At 45.6% G+C, this 19,344-nt stretch overlaps 1 protein-coding gene across 1 annotated transcript in view; it reads right to left on the bottom strand.

Annotated features, from left to right (window-relative positions):
* LOC310878845 (leucine-rich repeat transmembrane neuronal protein 4-like) overlaps nucleotides 1-19,344 on the bottom strand; it is a gene marked incomplete at its 5' end in the record, with an annotated part of 198,092 nt that overhangs the window by 55,342 nt on the left and 123,406 nt on the right. The window contains one exon of the mRNA XM_083793260.1: nucleotides 4,894-6,641. Within this exon, the coding sequence (XP_083649386.1) occupies nucleotides 4,894-6,641 (1,748 nt within the window). The remainder of the gene's footprint in view (nucleotides 1-4,893; nucleotides 6,642-19,344) is intronic.

Below are 19,344 nucleotides of genomic sequence, written 5' to 3'. Positions count from 1 at the left end.
CAACTGAATCCTGCCCCCACACACAGTCACACACACACAGTCACACACACACACATTTCCGACATGTCGACTACCTTTTTAAACTGACGAAATAACTAAATGGAAACTACATGAAAACTAAGCTATGATGACTAAAACTAAAGACTAGATATACTGACGATTTCGTCAACAAATAAAAACTAGACTAAAATGTTAAGGGACTAGTGGACAAGAGATCCAGTATAAGTCATTTTAACACTTGGTTGCATGCTGAAAATAGCTGATCTACAAGCCGATCTACAAGCCCACAAGGGCTTGTAGATCGGCTATTTTCAGCAAGTGAAAAAAAACTGTCATCACGACGGCATCAAGGCCCGTCTAAACACATTTTGTTCGACTAAATCAACTGTAGATTTAGTCGACAAAAAACTCATGACATTTGGTCGACTAAAACTAGACCAACGCTAACACATTCCAGGTGTCTAAAATGTGACTAAAACTAAATGAAAACTTTTCAAAAGACTATGACTAAAACTAAAATCTAAATTTGCTGCCAAAAACAACACTGCACAGTCAGGAACACAGGCAGTGATGTCACCGTCCCTGCCCGGCTTCCATCGCCCCATTTGTATTTCTTAATTTCTTTTATGTTTTTTTGTGGCTTTCGCCTTTATTTTTTTTATGTTTTTTATGGAGGGACAGACAGTAGGCTGGGGAGAGAGAGATGGTGGGGGGGGGGGGGGGGGGACATGCAGTAAAGGCCGTCGGGATTGGGAGTCGAACCCGCGGCACACCGCCAGAATGGATCACCAGCCTGGACCGCTGAGCCACGGCCCAGGCCAGAATGAACATTTCTAAAAGGGATTTAATGTACAGCTTCTGTGAGGTCACGGTGACCTGCACCTACTACTAATCATTTCAATCATCAGTCGCAAAGCGGGGCCAATTCGTGGCCAAATGCCGTGACATTTTCATCCAAGGTGTCAATCGAGTTTATCACCTCCACATGAATGGAACAGACATGAGGCCACGAATGACCTTAGCCTTTTGCCCCATCTACTTGTAATCAATTCATCTCTTGACCCTTTGAAGTGGATGTTTGTGTCAAAACGGCACTTCATTCCCTCAAGGCGCTCTTGAGATATCGCGCGCACGATGTTGGGATGGATGTACAAACGAACGGACGGACAGACAGACAGACGGAAACATAATGCCTCAGGCCATATGGCTGTCACAGGTGGAGCATGGAGGCATCAAAAAACTGTAACTGTAGTAATAGTATGTGTGTGTGTGCGTGCGCGAGTGTGCGAGTGTCAGGGGAGCATGCCAAAACATATCCGAGCTCTGGATTTCAGTGTTGCTGCACTTAAATCACATTACAGGTAATAATTAGTTTCTGTATCTGAAAGGATTAAGGGCATACAGCATTGATGGAGTGCAAAAGCATTAGTCACGCTCTCTGCCACATGAGAAGCTTAGCCAGAAGAAGAATTTTAATGAACATTTCGGTGCCTATAGCTGCTTTATTTGCTGTCGCAGGAGACGGCTCTCAAAAGGGAGACAGATACTAGGACGGGATATTTCCTACCGTGTCAACTGTGTGTATTCACAGCTCAAATAGATGCCAGATTTGTTATGAAAACTAATGGCGCTTCGACTGCTTCGGTTCACCCGCTGGTCATGCACAGTTGGAGAGGGGGTGCGAAAGAATGGCTTGGAAATGGAGCTGACTGGTACAGGGGGAGAAATGACACAAATATTGTTTAGGTGAAATTCTTCACATTCTTTGTTTGTTTGTTTGTTTATTTATTAATTCATTTATTTATTAATCATTTTGCACATTCTCAGTAGGGGGATTTCCTCTGGAAGTTGACTCCCTTAAGTTAAGCTTACGAATACATTTCCCTCACAACATGCACGCACGCACACGCACGCGCTTCATGAATAATCTCTTCCAGTCGGCTCACTCAAGGTGTGCATCCTTTGATTCGAAGGGGGCTACATTTGCACTGAAGCGTGCATCTCCAGATCAAACGTCCCTGCCTCTCTGAACATTCAGGCAAGGTGATCGTAATTACCCCGCCGTAAGAGGAAAGGATATAAATATGCTCCTTATCATCGCAAAGAGATCCGTATATATAAAAACCATAAGCTCTGGGGATAACAGTACCTGTACTGCCTCGCCTCTTTACAGATTACCACAAATCTCCTATAACAACCAAAGTACTGACTGTTTTGCCCCCACCCACCCCCACAAAAAGCTTCTACACTAAAGTCCGTCACCGGCGGCCAAAGACTTGTGGAAGCCCGAATAATAATACTTCAGCCGTACAGTGTTGTAAAAAATAAGCTGGTCTATACGGTATACAAGCTCACAGTGCTTCTCGAGGACGCGGTGCTTTGTGAGCTTGTAGATCAGCCGTTATACCGCATAGTGTATACCACAGAACAGAGTGCAAGGTAAAGCATTTAACCCATTCTGGGCAGGGAACGCCTTTCGGTGTTTTAAGCATTATGTTACGCTTTAGCCATTGAAAAATGTTATTTAAAAAAAAAAACTGTGGCCAACCTTTGAATATATATATTCTTTCAGAGCGATGTTTTTAACTCAAATCTTTGCTTCTGGGAGGGTCCCTGGAACAACATATTTTCAGATGGAGGTCGGCGATCAATTACATACATTGTTTTTTTTGTGGGGGGGCGTCCTTGACATGAAAATGTCTGAGAATAGAAACATAGGGCTTTCAGAAAACTGTCACGATTTAGAAGACATTTTGTATAGAATCTTTTCTCAGGTCAAAATGGGTTAAAAAAATGTACCGGAGGAAAAAATCAGCAAGTTACAGTGGGCGGAATTAAGGCCCATGATGTAGACAGTAAAACTCAGCCAACCATGGGAGCCAATAATAGGCATTCAAGCGTACGTGCCCAGAGTGGCCATGTTGATGTGTGCCTCTGGTACTTTTCTATTAGTTGCTTTAATGAGCTGTCAAGCAGCTTCGTGCACTGTGTAATTTGGTATCCAACTGTTGGCCGATCGATGCGGTTTGATCAATTCCTGCTGTGATTTTTGCATTGATTGATGTTGTACTGTACTGTTATTCCACAACACCAAGACGTACAGTACTCTAGCCCCGGTGGTTGATCAATAGAGACGGGCTTGGACCTGTATAGTGACTGAAAAGGTGCTCACGACATGAAAACTATTGGAGGAGCCACCAACAGGGTCATTGTCAGTGTTCTCTCTCACACGCACGCACGCACACGCACACACACGCGCACACAACACGTACACGTGCGCAAAAAGCATGGAATACGGACGTGTATATTACAGGAAACTCCCGTTAAACTTCAAGAAACTTCGGTAAACTCCAGAATTGTACCATCACATCTGTATATTACCGTATATTACTGTATATGCTGCTAAACTTGCGGTTTACGGGCAAATCTAGTGCCCATAATTGCCCGTTAAAATCTCTTTTCACGCAGCAAGCACGGCCACACACACACACACACACGTGGTTGCATGCTGAAAATAGCTGATCTACAAGCCGATCTACAAGACGATCGGAAAATAACCGATCTACAAGCCCACAATTACTGTAAATGCATTTAAAAACCTTGTGAATTCCAACATAATGTACCTAAAATGCCATGTTTGATAGCATCTTAAAACATTCCGTGAGCCATGCCAGGGTTCTGTAGACACTTATATAAGGTATGATGCACACTGAGGCAAGCTTTGCATCAGGTGTACAAAGTGTGCTTTTAAAATGATAGAATGTGTGATGAAAAACAAACAATAGATCAAAAGATGCGATGATGATGATAATAACAACAACGTGGTGCAAAAACTCGGCCATATTCAAATTGGATAAGCAAACAATTCAATATTAACCCATTCTGAACGTGAACCCATTTTGGTGTCAGCATCGTGTCGTGCTTTAGCTATTTAAAAATAGCAGATCTACAAGCTCATATCGCGCCACCGAGTGGCGCGATACGAGCTTGTAGGTCTGCTATTTTTGAAAAATTGAAGAACGACTGACATAGAAACATAGCTTTATCAGAAAACTGTCAGGATGTAGAAGACATTTATAGAATCTGATCTCAGGTCAGAATGGGTTAAAGTAACTGGCAGCAGGTGTAATAAGGGCCTTTCTCGGCCACTGTTTATAGTGTGTTTAGTTTCCAAGATGGCCGCAGCACCAGGTGGGGCGGAGGTGAGCGGGGTGGGGTCAACATATGCCCTCACTGAGCTGCATTCAAGACACTTGCCTTGTGTCTGAACACAGCTTTGATGGGTGCGTTCTGCCACCCCCCCCCCCTCCCCCCATCAAACAAAATGTTTGTTCAAACCACATGGGCTTCCATTGGAAATGCATTGGAGCGGCCATTAAACACAGACACTAGACACAGGTGTCTTGAATGTGTGAACGCAGTAAGGGCATATATCAACCTCAACCCGCTCACCTCCGCCCTACCCTCTCCTGGTGCTGCGGCCATCTTGGAAACAATGTAAACAATAATTGGAGAGGGGTGGGGCCGAGAAAGGCCCTTAAAAAAAAACTATAAAAATGCAGTGCTCTGAACATAAGCAGTGGACCACTGTCCCCTGGTTCACACCCTCATTCATATTTTCCAGTTTTTTATATAAAAAGGTAAAACTCTCAAATAACTGGAAAACCTTGAAGATTTTAAAGGTAAGCGTGTTATGAAACCAAAAAGACAAGGGTGCTTAACTCTCATTCAAAAGGCATCCCAATTTCTCTACAGTGCTACATATCTGAACGAAGGATTTACCTCTCCGTCGATGCCTTTGTGTTTAGATTTTTGTGGGGGGGGGTGATCTCTCTCTCTCTCTTTTTTTCTTTTCTTTCTTAGCTTGATTGCGATGGATGGATGGACTCATACCTCACACTCCCTGGAACCGGAGATGGTGCAAGTGCAGGCGACGCCGCCGCCGCCGGTGCCGTTGCCCAGCACCTCGGGCGCCGCGGCGGGGTTGTAGCTCATGTAATACTCCTGCAGCTGGGAGCTCAGGTTCTGCTCCTCGGGCTGCTCCGCCGGGCTCTTTTTCCGCCGCTTGTGCCGCGCCACCACCACCGACGACCGCTGCTGCCGCCGCAGCAGCAGCAGCCGGGCCGCGCCCCCCGGGTAGCGCCGCCACAGCACGTAGACGAGGGTCAGCACGAGGGACGCCGTCAGGAAGAGCGCCACGCTGCCCACCACCACCTTGTGCAGAGTCATGTGTTCTATCTCCAGCGGCGGCGGCGTGAGCAGCGGACCGTTGAGCGTGGGCCGCGTAGCGCGCGGAGGAGGAGGAGCGGTGTCTTTTTTCGGGTCTTTCGCGGCGCTCACGTGCTTGGGGAGGTTCGGGTGGGGAAGGGGCTGGGGTCTGCCCGGCGCGGGGGGAGGGGGGACGCGAGGTCCAAAGGTCGCGGGCGGGGACAAGGGCGGCGGCGGCTGGCTGGTGGTGGGGGTGAACGGCGGGTCCGACGGGGCGGTGGTTTCGGAAACCGGGTCAGAGGTCGGCGGCGGCGAGGAGGAGGGCGGCGTCTCGGTCTGAAAGTAGTCGTTCTCCTCACAGATGCCGTGGCTCCTCGTGGCCTCCAGGATCTTCTCCCCCTGCAGGTGCTTGGGGCTGCTGCAGATCATGGTGGTGTCTTTGGTTCCCCGGAAGTGCCGCAGCCAGGCCACCAGGGGGCACACGCCCGCGCCGCAGTCCCACATGTTGCCCGCCAGGCTGACGGAGGTGAGCGAGATCCAGGCCGACACGGCCTCCTGGGACACGTTGGACAGCTTGTTGGACTCCAGGTTGAGGACCTGCAGGTTGGGCAGGCAGTGGAACACGGCCGGGTCCAGGCTCTGGATCTCGTTGCCGGAGAGGTCCAGCTTCTGCAGGGTGTACCAGGTCCACGGGAGGCCCTGGTTGACCGCCCGGATGCGGTTCCACTGCAGGTAGAGCGAGCGCAGGTTGGCCAGGCGCGGGAACAGGAAGAAGTTGATGCGGGAGAACTGGTTGTGCTCCAGGTGCAGCTCCATCAGCTTCTGCAGGCCCAGGAAGGTGGTGCGCGTCAGGGCCTTGATGCGGTTGTAGCCCAGGTCCAGGAACTCCAGGCTGCGGCACTCCAGGAACGCCCGGATGGGGATGCTGGCGAGGCCGTTGGAGCGGAGGTGCAGACTCTGCAGCTTGCGCAGGCCGTGGAACTGACCCGGCTGCAGCATCTCCAGCCTGTTGTACGACAGGTCCAGGCTGCGGAGGTTGGGGACCCCGTGGAAGGTGGCGTTGTGCAGCAGCGTGATCCCGTTGGAGCTCAGGACCAGCTCCTTCAGCCGGCGGACGCCCTGGAAGGCGCGGCTGTCCATGGCGGAGATCCGGTTGTGGTCCAGGTATATCCACAGGAGCTGGTTGAGGTGAGCGAACTGATAGGGGAGCAGCGTGTGCAGGTCGTTGTAGCGCAGCGACAGGCCCTGGCAGCCCGCCGAGATGTTCTCGGGGACGTCCAGGAAGCCGGCCGACTCGCAGTGGGCGATCTTCCCCTCGCAGCGGCAGCCGTTGGGACAGGTTCGCTCCCCGAAGCCGAGCAACAACGGAGGCTGCAGCAGCAGCAGGAGGGGGACGAGGATGAGCGCCAGTTGTCCATCATACAGCAATGGACCTATAGACACACAGAGAGAGAGAGACAGTATGAGAGTGAGAGAGACAGTATGTGTGCGTGCGTGCGTGCGTGCGTGCGTGCACACCATAGACTGTAAGAAATATGGCACCCCTGACTTCACACAAGTGTGATTTGTTTTGGTTCAGAGACACACAGCAGAATAGATATTCAACATTTCCAGAAAACGTAACTTCGCTGGTGACTATAGGTTTGCTGCATATACTGTATAAAAACTGTACCGTGCTACCAAAGACTTTGAGCCATTATTTGTTTGAATTGGTGTTTTAAGTGGACAGCAACCTTCTAAATGTTGATGCCACATTGCACACATTTGGCACAGACTTTTATTTATTTTTAACCCCACTATGGCTCAGTTATTCAGGTCCAAATATTAATAATATCTAAAGGATTACCAGCTGGATTGCCATGACATGTTCTGGGTTCAGAGAATGAACCCTCCTGATGTTGGTGACAAAAGCTAAAGAATGGTGCCCTCGAATGCCTCAGGGCAGTGGTTTTCAACCATTTTCATCTCAAGGCCCATTATTTGTTCGGCATTTAACCCATTTAGACCAGACGTCGAAATTTATCCTGACATACCTATGTTTCTATATCAGTGGTGCTCAATATTTCATGTCAAGGACCCCAAACATTATATGTAATTGACCGCCGACCCCCATCTGAAAATATGTTGTTCCAGGAACCCCCCGGAAGCAAAGATTTGAGTTAAAAACATTCGCTCTGAAAGAATATATGGTCAAAGATTTGCGCAACATTTTCTAAAATAGCAGACCTACAAGTTCATAGTGTGGCACTCGGTGCCGCGCTATGAGCTTGTAGATCTGCTATTTATCAATTCCTAAAGTATAACATAATGCTTAAAACACAAACCAGAATGGATTAATCCACGGACCGCCGTTTGATGAGATTTTGCCTCCCAAAACCCAAACTGTTTTGTCGTCGTTGGATACGGTTTTACCCACAATTCCATTGATGTGGTACCATGGGAGAGATAAGGCAAACGATCAAAATGACAATTATTTTACATGCTCAAATTGTGTAGCACTTCTTATAAATTAAGTAGCCTAATACAGGTGCATTGTAACAGTACTGTATGCATGTAACAATAATTTAACTCTTGAGAGCGTCATGTTACGCTCTCAAGAGTTAAATTATTGTTACATGCATACATAAAGATCTAATTTTGTTACCAACTCCAGCATTTAGCTGGGGAGCACCTGGAACCCCCTCAAGGACCGACCCAGTGTTGTTTTCGTCGACTAAATCTAAGACGAAAAATGTTCGTCGACTACCTTTGTCCACTGGCGAAAACAAAATGGTAACTACATGGAAACTAAGCTATGATGACTAAAACTAAGACTACATATATTGACAATTTTGTCAACAAATAAAAACTAGACTAAAATGATAGGAAGGGACTAGTGGACAAGAGAGTATAAGTCATTTTACACTCGGTTGCATGCTGAAAATAGCCAATCTACAAGCTCACAAAGCGTCGCATTCAGCAAGTATAAAATCAGCCATTACGACAGCATCGAGGCCCGCCAAAACACATTTTAGTCGACTAAATCACCTATAGATTTACTAGACAAAAATCTTATGATATTTAGTCGACTAAAACTAGACCAACACTAAAACATTCTGCGTGACTAAAATGTGACTAAAACTAAATGAAAACTATTCAAACGACTATGAATCTATGAAAATGTGCTGCCCGGACCACTGGTTGAAAACCACTGCCTTATAGGTCAACATTTCTTCCTCACATTTTGCAACAAACAAGACTTGGATTGGATTGCCATGTGATTCTATGTGCATGCATAGCTTCATGCTCCACAGATGACGGTCCCTGCTGATTCTGTTGAGCCCCATGGCTTTCCTCTATAGCGCCAACCTCGGGCGGCGGGGAAATAAACAGAGAATTACACTCACAAGTGCAAAGCCATAATCAAAGAGAGAGAGAGAAGCTTTCAGACTCTCCTCTCTCTCTCTCGCCCATATATCCTCACGTCCTCCACTGCCGAGTGCCCAGAACTGTCAACAAGTTGTTTGCTTTAGCAAAGCTACACTGGATTCAAAAATATAACTGTATATGAGGCCCTCTCGCTGTGCTCAGAATTTTAACCCATTCTCCTGAGATCAGATTAAAAAAATGTCTATTACATCCTGACAGTTTCATTATTAACCCATTCTGACCTGAGATCAGATTAAAAAAATGTCTATTACATCCTGACAGTTTCATTATTAACCCATTCTGACCTGAGATCAGATTCTAAAAAATTCTTCGATTTAAATAGCAGCAAAAATAAATAGCAGCAAAAATAGCAGACCTACAAGCTCATAGCGTGCCACTCGGTGGCGCGCTATGAGCTCGTAGATCTGCTATTTTTCAATAGCTAAAGCATGACGTAATGCTAACACCAAAAGGGGTTCCCGCACAGAATGGGTTAATCATGAGAGAAACTATGGCTATGACAGATTATATAAGGCACGTTAGATGAAAGATATATCTGTGAGGGACATGCAAGGGACTGTTGCAGGGCCTTCAGCTTATCCTTTAAGACATTTAAACTAACCTATTATTGTGTGGGGGGGGCGAGATAAATTCATAAGCAATAATATAAAAAAACAGCAATAACAGAAGTATTTATTTTCTCTCTATCTGGAGACGGTAAAGCGTTGTTTTCCCAACGTAGCTTAAGTGTATTCAGTCTTCCCCTTCAACGCAGACAGAAGCTAAACTAAAGTAAAAGAGGCATTTAAATCAAAATTCTAAAGTTTGCCGTCTTTGTACCACAATGAAATCCCTGTTCCTCTGTTGGCCTCAGTCCTCTCTTCCTACAGTATGGTTCCCTCACTGGGGCAATCAGCTTATATAGTTTAGCTGGGAAGCAACCATTGTCCTGACCTGAATGCCTTGCTGATGCTGACTATGGGTTCTGTAGTCTTTTGTAGTCCATGATGTTGCAGCCAGCCAGCCAGCCACCAGGAGGGAATGCATCTCTGCTCTGTGACTCTACCGGTCTTGACATGTGCCTTGTGTCTTGACACAACCTATTGCATCAGTACTAGACACCAAGGATTTGTGTGGTAAAAAAAAAAGTAACCGAGCTACACTATAAAAGCTCCCTTCCAAAATAAGAAGCTCCCTATACACTGCACGTACAGGCTTCTCACTGGGCAGTCTGGAAAGTATGGGCTGTTAGCGCAAGTGTACAATTGTAACCAAAGGAGTGTTGATTTCATCGACTATCTTTTTTTCCACTGACAAAAACTACATGGAAACTAAATGAAAACTAAGCTATGACTAAAACCAAGATTAAATATACTGACAATTTCGTCAACAAATAAAAACTAGACGAAAATAGCAGATCTACCTGCTATTTTCAGCAAATGTTAAAACACGACGCCATCAAGGCCCACCAAAATACATTTTAGTCGACTAAAACCTATATATTTAGTCGACTAAAACTTGACTAGACACTAAAACATTCCAGGTGACTAAAATGTGACTAAAACTAAGTCAAAACTATTCAAGAGACTATAGGTCCTTTCAAACGTGAAGCGAGTTAACGCGCCTATGCGTCTTTTGCACAGAGCAGTCACGGTGCGACAACACAAGCGTATTTGCGTGAGCGCGGTCCCGTGAATATGTTGCGCGCGTGCTCGTTACTTGTACACGCCTGCGACTCACCAGACCTGGATTCTGTTTAGCTTTTTTATTTTACGCTTGTGTTGTCACGCCCCTCTTGAACAGACCTGTAGCAGACCTGTCGTTGATCCAAGGCAACAACGCCTGCACTCCTCGCTTCCCGTTTGAAAGGCCCTTTTAGACTAAAACTAAAATAGACATTTGCTGCCAAAAACAACACTTAACCACAGTGTTACGGGTCCGTTACATTGTCAGTCAGTGATAGTCTCGGGGAGCAGAACGTCATTTTGAAATGTTGCCGACAGGTAATCTATATACTGTAGGCATCTATCCCTTTAAAGCTGCTATAAGCAATAATATGTCAGAATTTTAATGACGTTTCTTTTTTTTTTGTGGTATTCAGACAGACAGCAATGGGTAGAACGCTCCCAAAAAATGCAGTCTCTGTGACAAATCTAGGGGCCGCGATCTGCATTCAAAGATGTTCCTAGAGGCTTTTGTCATTGGTCGATTTGCCTGTCTACTTCCCGAATGGTTAGTCATTGCGACCGGGTTTTGTCGACCAATGACAAAGCTTCTAGGAACATCTTTGAATGCAGATTGCGGCCCCTATAGATGTGTCACAGCGTCTATATTTTTTGGGAGCGTTCTACCCATTGCTGGCTGTCTGAATCCCCCCCCCCCCCCCCCCCCAAAAAAAAAAGGTCATTAAAATGTTGACCTATTATTGCTTATAGCAGCTTTAATAGACATACTTTCGCATGATTGTGTCACAGCGAGAGCGGTGCGCGCCAACTGCTGTGCGACGAAGCATGAATTAGACTGTAGCCCAGTCCACTGTGTCACTGTCCATGCCTCTGTGGTGCTGAAACTCTCCCCTTTAGACTGTAGCCCAGTCCACTGTGTCTCTGTCCATGCCTCTGTGGTGCTGAAACGGTTGAGTCGTTCTCCCCTTTAGACTGTAGCCCAGTCCACTGTGTCTCTGTCCATGCCTCTGTGGTGCTGAAATGGTTGAGTCGTTCTCCCCTTTAGACTGTAGCCCAGTCCACTGTGTCTCTGTCCATGCCTCTGTGGTGCTGAAATGGTTCAGTCGTTCTCCCCTTTAGACTGTAGCCCAGTCCACTGTGTCTCTGTCCATGCCTCCGTGGTGCTGAAATGGTTGAGTCGCTCTCCCCTTCTCTCTCTCAAGCTGTAGCCTGAGAGGGACTGAGGCACTCGTTCAGTGTCTCCAACCGCTCCCACCCCACTTCGCTTCTCAGTCTTGCAGTCTTGCATTTGGAGCCTGATTTCCGATGTTCCCCGTTACGTAGGGCACACCTGGCTTAGATGATTGGAAAGTGCTCAACGAATAACAGCATAGGAAGGACAGTAGCCTGCTCTAGAGGGGCGGGCACGCCTGGAGCAACCTCCAATCAGCGGAGGAAAGCGACGCCCCCTCTCCACTGTAGTTCACTCCCACTCCTATACTCTCCTAGACCAGGAAATGTGTCACGTTCCCCCCCAAGGCTTTTATTTTTTGAGCCGAACACGAAACACGAAAATAAAAGCCTGCATGGGGTACCGAGGCTAGGAAGGGAAGTATAACTTCAATTTTACATTGAGGAGAGGAGATGTAATGCCCACAGGCCAATCAGAATCTCTGGGCTCCAGCTGGTGTCCAAAAAACCGGCCCATCCACACTGCCCCAGACTGAGAAGTGAAGTAAATATTGCGTGAGCTGCATGCAGTACTTAATCCATTCTGAACGGGGAACCCCTTTTGGTGTTTTAACCATCGTTATACTTTAGCTATTGAAAAATAGCAGATCTACAAGCTCATAGAGCGGCACCGAGCTTGTAGGTCTGATATTATTTTTAAATCATGAAAATATGGTGCGAATCTTTGAATATATATTCTTTCAGAGTGAACGTCTTTGCTTCTGGGGGGGGGTCTCTGGAACAACATATTTTCAGATGGGGGTCGGCGGCCAAATACATAAATTTTTTGGGGGTCCTTGACATGGAAATGTTTGAGAACCACTGACATAGAAACATGGGGTTTTTCAGAAAACTGTCAGCATTTGGAAGGCATTTGTAGAATCGTCCTCAGGTCTAAATGGGTTAAATTGCGTGGAGGGTCAGGAGAGCGTGGTGGGACACAAACCGGGCGAAACTATTTGAAACCAGGCTGTACTAATGGTCAGATATCGAGCGGGTGTGGGCTGGATTACAAAAACAATCCCACGCAGGGCACAGTCAGAGAGACACAGACACACACACACACATGGAGAGAGGCTGAAATGAAACCTTACTTGGGGCTCCATCATGTTATATAACCTGGAATCTGTACTATATGCTTATATCTCTTGTTCCTGTAATCCTTAATTTTCACTTAATTTATTATTTTGCAGGATTTTTAGAAAACATTCTGGGCTACAGCCACGTATACAGTAAGTTACCCCCTAGTTCCGCCCCTGCTAGCGAGGTGTCCACTCCACACAGACCTGTACGTGTACAGTACAGTAAGTTACCCCCTAGTTCCGCCCCTGGTATACGAGGTGTCCAATACACACAGACCCTTACATGTAGCACAGTGGTTCCCAAACATTTTCATGTCAGGGAGCCCCAAATTGTTATGCATTTGGCCTCCGGAACCCCCATCAGAAAGGAGATTTGTCAAGACATTACACAGCACGTCGCAGTGTGTTGCAAACTGTTCAGTCACATTTTTGTCACCCGGAACGTTTTAGTGTTTAGTCTAGTTTTAGTCGACTAAATCTACAGGTGATTTACTCGACTAAAATGTATTTTGGTGGGCCTTGACATGCCGTCGTAATGACTGTTTTTTTGCACTTGCTGAAATTAGACAATGTCGTGTCACGATGCGTTGTGGGCTTGTAGATCGTCTCTTTTCAGCATGCTGCCAAGTGTAAAATGACTTATACTTGATCTCTTTTCCACTATAGTCCCTTCCTAACATTTTGGTCTAGTTTGTATTTGTTGACAAAATTGTCGGTATATTTAGTCTTAGTTTTAGTCATCATAGCTTAGTTTTCATTTATGAAAAAAGGTAGTCGACGGACATTTTTTCGTCTTGGTTTTAGTTAACGGAAACAACACTGGTACAGTACCAATCCTTGGGCTGGCAACGTGTCCTACAGTACAGTACAGTACCTACAGTACCTATCCTTGGCAACGTGTCTGGTGCAGAGGAATAAAGACATGCTATCTTGTGAATGACATGTATACCCTCCTCCACTTCAGTGTTGTAGGGAATTACATGTTCTGGCCACCGAGAAGCCTTCTGTCAAGAGGGAAGCGGTGAAAAGGTTGTGCTGGCGTGAACAAATCAATCACATCTTGTGGAAAATATACTCCATCCAGGAAATTCTGATATGCAGTGGCAGAAACGTGTTTCCATGGAGAGAAAGATCGCCTGTCTGCCTTGCCCTCCCACCCCCATCACACACACACACACACACACACCCCCACACACCCCCACACACACACACACACACACACACACACACACACACACACACACACACACACACACACACACTTAAGAGGATGTTTTCTTGGCCATGTAATTACTGTTTGGAACAGGTTTTTCTTTGCTTTTGTTTTGAACAATGAACATTGCGTGAACATTTGAATCACACACGCGCACACAAACCAAGCGCACACAAACAAACACTCACACATGAACATAAACTCTCAATGCCTGCTTTTATTATGTGGAGCACATGTTTTTAGTGGTTGTTTCATCGATGATGGTCGGGGCAGTGTGAGCAGATTAACAATTTAACTTTTTTTGCTCTCTTCTTCGTTTGACTTCCGACTTTTATAGATAGGAATGAAGTTGGTTTAAAAACAAAAAGGAAATAGCGTTGTACCCATTTTCTTGCCGGTGGCTATTATGTCATTTAACCAATTTTGGGCGGGAACCAGCTCAGCTTGTAGGTCTGCTATTTTTGAAAAAATCGTGAAAGTATTTCTTTCTGAAAACTGGAGGATTTAGAAGATTTCTTTTTTACATTTCGAGGTCAGGCCTAAATGTGTTAAGCACGGTTGTCAGGGCCGGGGCAGACAGAGAGGTTATCAAACGAAGAAAAGAACATTGTGTGAAAGATTATATATATATAAAAATTACTCTTTTGTACTTGAAAGGGTTACACAGTAAGACTCAACAGCTCAACAGCTTTCTTATAGCCGGGGAGCCACAGGCCCAAACTTTGAGAGGCCCTGTGATGGTCATGGAGAACTTTTTATGCGTTTTTGAGTGGTGCAACCACTCCAATAGACACCTGGGTCTGTCCGTCCGTGGCTGGGTCTGTCCGTCCGAGCACGAAATAGCCTTTGGTTGGTTTTCACTACCAAGTGACTGACACACACACACACACACACACACACACACACACGCACACGCACACGCACACACACACACACACACTAGGGCATTAACCAAACGTGATTTTTGATAGTCGACTCGACTACCATCAAAATTGATTTATAGTCGATTAGTCGGCGGTAAAATATGATATTTATTCCATCCAATCAAGCATTAAAACATCGCGTTCTGAAACAGCCAGCGAGTGAAGCAAAACAGAGCCGGTGAATGCACTCAATGCAGGCCGTGTGGAATAGTACTAAGAGAGTGGCGACACCTATGGGCTATAGTTCCAAACATTGGAACTGTATCCCATTGAGATAGAATGAGCACTTCCGCATTCCATTGTTACAGTGGGAGTCAACGCGAGTGTCGCCACTCTTACTAGATTACGCTGAATGCCGCTCTGGTTGGCCGAAATTAGCTCAGCTGTTTCAAGTCAAAGTTGCAAGTCCACAATGACTCACGGATGGACGCGTTGTGAGCTTGTAGATCTGCTATTTTTGATGCGCAAGACCGTTCTACGGCATGTTACGTTGTTCACAATGTTTTGGAGTGGAGACTGAAGCGGGGAAGAGGCGAAGGAATGAACCTTGCGATGTTTTTCATACAACCATAAATGTTCAACAACAAGTTACAACAACAGTTCCTTTGGTTTTTAGAAGGAGCTACAAGCTAGGGGGAGGTTTGCTAGCTAGCAGGCTGCCAGGCTATGAATCAGATGATCAACTACTTAACTCTATCGCAAGTCTTTTGCGACTATTAGAACTATGCTCGTGCGGCATAGCTGTTTGTTTTTAATAATGCCACACGCGGCACGCCTGGACTTTTGTTGGATAAGCATGAAGAAACATGAAATCACGGCAAGAGCTACTGTAGTTTGACTGTCACCAAACTGGATAATATTGGGCAGAGCGAGGAGGAACTCCTGCTATACGTTACTGTACCGGATGACGACGACACGTCTCCAATCTAACTTGTTGAACAAACTACAGTAATAAACTCACCAATAGTAAAAGTATTTACACACTGCAGTTGTCCCCATTGATCTTATGAGCCTATGAGGCATATCGCATATGCTTTTCCCAAAGAAAATCTGTCTTGAATGCTGCTAGTGCCACCGCCGCCCACCGCACCTACACGAGTGAGGGTGACGGCACGAGTGAGGGTGACGGCAAAACCCACGTACAGTAGGCTTGTATATGATATGAAAACAATCAGCCAAGAATGGATTAGTACTGAAGTTGGCGAACTACCAACAAAACAACCGAGCTCACAGCTGCATTGCTGCGTTGCGAGCTTGTAGCTCATGCAGGGTCCCCCAGGGGTCTGTACTTGGTCCCTTCCTTTTTCCTTATATACACGATGACTCTCAAAGTGGTTTGAGAGGTTTCTGAGAGGGTTCCATTTGTACACTCCCCAATTAAAAAAGTTTGAGGACTGAAAATAGCTGATCTAGAATGTTGCAGCGCAAGTTGCGTGCTTATTATAGATCTGCCATTTTCACCAAATGTTAAGCCTATTACGACGTGCCCGGAAAGGGGCCCGCTAGGGTTCATGTGGTTTTAAGGCTTAACCCATTTTGGGCGGGAACCCCTTTTGCTGTTTTAAGCATACTTTTATACTATAGCTATTGAAAAATAGCAGATGCTACGAGCTTGTAGGTCTGCTATTTTTGAAAAATCGTGAAAATGTGGCGCAAATCTTTGAATATATATTCTTTCAGAGCAAACGTTTTCAACTCAAAACTTTGCTTCTGGGGCGGGGGTCCCTGGAACTACATATTTTCAGATGGGGGGGGGGGGGGGGGGGGAGGGGTCGGCGGTCAAAAATAGACCATTCTGGAGGTCCTTGGCATGGAAAAGGTTGAGCACCACCGACACAGAAAACCGTCAGGATTTAGAAGACAGTTTTGTAGAATCTAGTGTGTCAGGTCTAAATGGCTTAAGTGTTCATAGTGGTGCCGCACGCACATCCACTTTCCATCAGCACCATTAGGGGGAACGCCTTGTTAGATGGGCCGACATCCTTCCGTAATCCAATGAGTCGTCAGTTTCACCTAAACGGTAATCCCATTGGAGCAGTTAGGGAGGCCCCCTCAGCAATACTCCGGAGAGCCCTCAACCGCTGAGGTCACTTATTATAAGCCATTCCGGACGGGGAACCCCTTTTTGGTGTCTTAGAGAGCATTATGTTATACTTTAGCTGTTGAAAAATAGCAGATCTACAAGCTCATAGCTAGGCACTAACTTGTAGGTCTGCTATTTTTTTAAAACCCGTGAAAATGCGTCGCAAATATTTGAATGTATATTCTTTCAGAGCGAATGTTTTAAACTCAAATATTTGCTTCTGAGGGGTTCCTGGAACAACATATTTTCAGATGGGGGTCCTGTGGCCCGATTACATATAATTTCCGGGGTCCTCGACATGAAAGATACAGAAACATAGCTATTTCAGAAAACTGTCAGCATTTAGAAGTTTTTTTTTTTTATTTCGACGTCAGGCCAAAATGGGTTAAGCCACATTCTGTGACGTCTGTTCACAATCCTTCGGGAAAAAAAAAAAAGAAAGGGAGTTTTCAACAGCGATTCCGGCATATTTCAGCTTCTTAAAAAAAACAAAATTGCCCCCCCGGGCAAGATATAACGATATGAATGAAAAATCACACAACACTCTCTGCCGCTGCCTCATTGAGGTCTCAAGCCAGCGCCACTTTAATTAGTGTGCATGGTGTGCATATAGTGTCGGCGTAGATTTCTCTCTCTCTGCAGACCCAGAGCGATGAAAGCCCATTTGTCGTATCTATATCAGAGTCCTGAGGGGGGCCCTTTATGGACTACAGTGAAGGGGAGGCATCGGATTGTTTCAGATTGATCACCACCCGGTCGTTACTGGTCGTTAGATGTGGCAGGCTGCGTGAGCCCGACAGTATACGACTCAATTCTCTCCTATATACAGTATATCATGTATCAGGGCCCTTTGGGGACCTCCCACAGACCTCACTGCCAAGGTGGCTTAATGGTCTCCAAGACATGGGTCTTTGGCTGCGATGTATCAACAGCACTTCAGACGAATGGAGTTAAACCAATCGTTAGGACACAATCTGTCTCTTTGGTGTGTCTAATGGGGAGGGAACACAGATAAGAAAGACAGAGAACGACAACCCCTCACTTCCAAACATGTTCACACAAGCGCACACTTGCTTATACAGCAGTGTTGATCTCGTCGGCTAACACTATGGCGAAAAATGTTCGTCGACTAACTCGACTTTTCACTGATGAAAACTAAATGGAAACTAAATTAAAACTAAGCTATGATGACTAAAACTGAGACTAAATATAATTGACAATTCTGTCCAACAGAAGAGATCCAGTATAAGTCAATTACAAGTCCTAGATGTGATTCCATACTGAAAATAGCCGATCTACAAGCTTGTAGATCTGCTATTTTGTGTAAAATCAGCCAATACGACAGCATCAAGGGCTGCCAAAATACATTTTAGTCGACTAAATCAACTGTTGACTAAAATCTTATATTTAGTCGACTAAAACTAGACTAACACATTCCAGGTGACTAATGTGACAAAAACTAAAATCAAAATGTGCTGTCAAAATCAACAGTGACTTGCAGTCGGCCTATAGACAGACACGTGTGTGTTCACCTTCTGTGAACCCACATACGCACATACACTTAAATAGTCAGTGATGTCAAAAACTGCCATGTACGTATGGAATCCCAGGGTGCATCATGTTGTAGTTCAACTGCAATTGTGATTAGAGCAGAGGGCATAATTATGTAAAAGCTGTAAAAGGGTTTATTTGTCCATGCATGCACTGCAAAGGAGCAGATGATAAATGTTAATTGTTGGGAAACCAAACCACTAGGCTTTGCAGAAAAAAACATCAAATGTGCAACTTTCCAATTTTCCATCACGTCCTCCTGGTCCCCAGAAATGACTTTTCACTTCAGTGTATACTGCGCTTAAATGTATTCATTTGTATTTTGATTTATTTATAATATCATCATGTTCGGCGTTCTCCTTCACAATAGCGTCAACTTCACCAACTAAGGTTATTTCAAAGCAACCCGTCTCTCAAAAAATCCTCTAAGACCGAGAGCTTCCTTTAACTGAAGTCGGAGCAGTCAAACCTGCCCCGTCTTTTCCCCCCTGGCGAAAGCGACAAGTTGATATTTCATTTGAATGCATGGGAGCTCTGGAGCACCGACGCAAAGGCCATTACCCAGAGTGCCCGAGTGGGCTAACCAGAGCAGCGCTGCTATATAAGGCTGAGGCGGCGAAGCACTTCGGAGAAATGAAAAGTGTATTTGAAGACAAAATGTACCTATCTGTATAGCTATCTTTTCACATACGGTATAGGATACATTATAGCACGTGTGCATATGATATAGAGGGCTAAATCATCTCATGTGACACACACACACACAAGCACGCACGCACACGCACGCCATACAGATAACTCTGGCTGCTGTAAAGAAGCTGCCAGCGATATAGTCCACTTATAAAAGCTTTAATCAGCATACTTCTGATGTGCGGAGACTACCTGGAACATGTTAAAGGCTTAGCGATTTGGAAGCTTCAAATGTGAATCGAGTGCCTGCCTGGGCCCCCCTCCCCCAACCACCACCTTCCTCTTTACTGTC

Source organism: Protomyctophum parallelum, assembly GCF_964188405.1.
Source record: "Protomyctophum parallelum genome assembly, chromosome: 21".
Taxonomy (NCBI): domain Eukaryota; kingdom Metazoa; phylum Chordata; class Actinopteri; order Myctophiformes; family Myctophidae; genus Protomyctophum; species Protomyctophum parallelum.
Note: the sequence above shows the minus strand (reverse complement) of the source record. Positions and strands in the feature narration are given on the sequence as shown.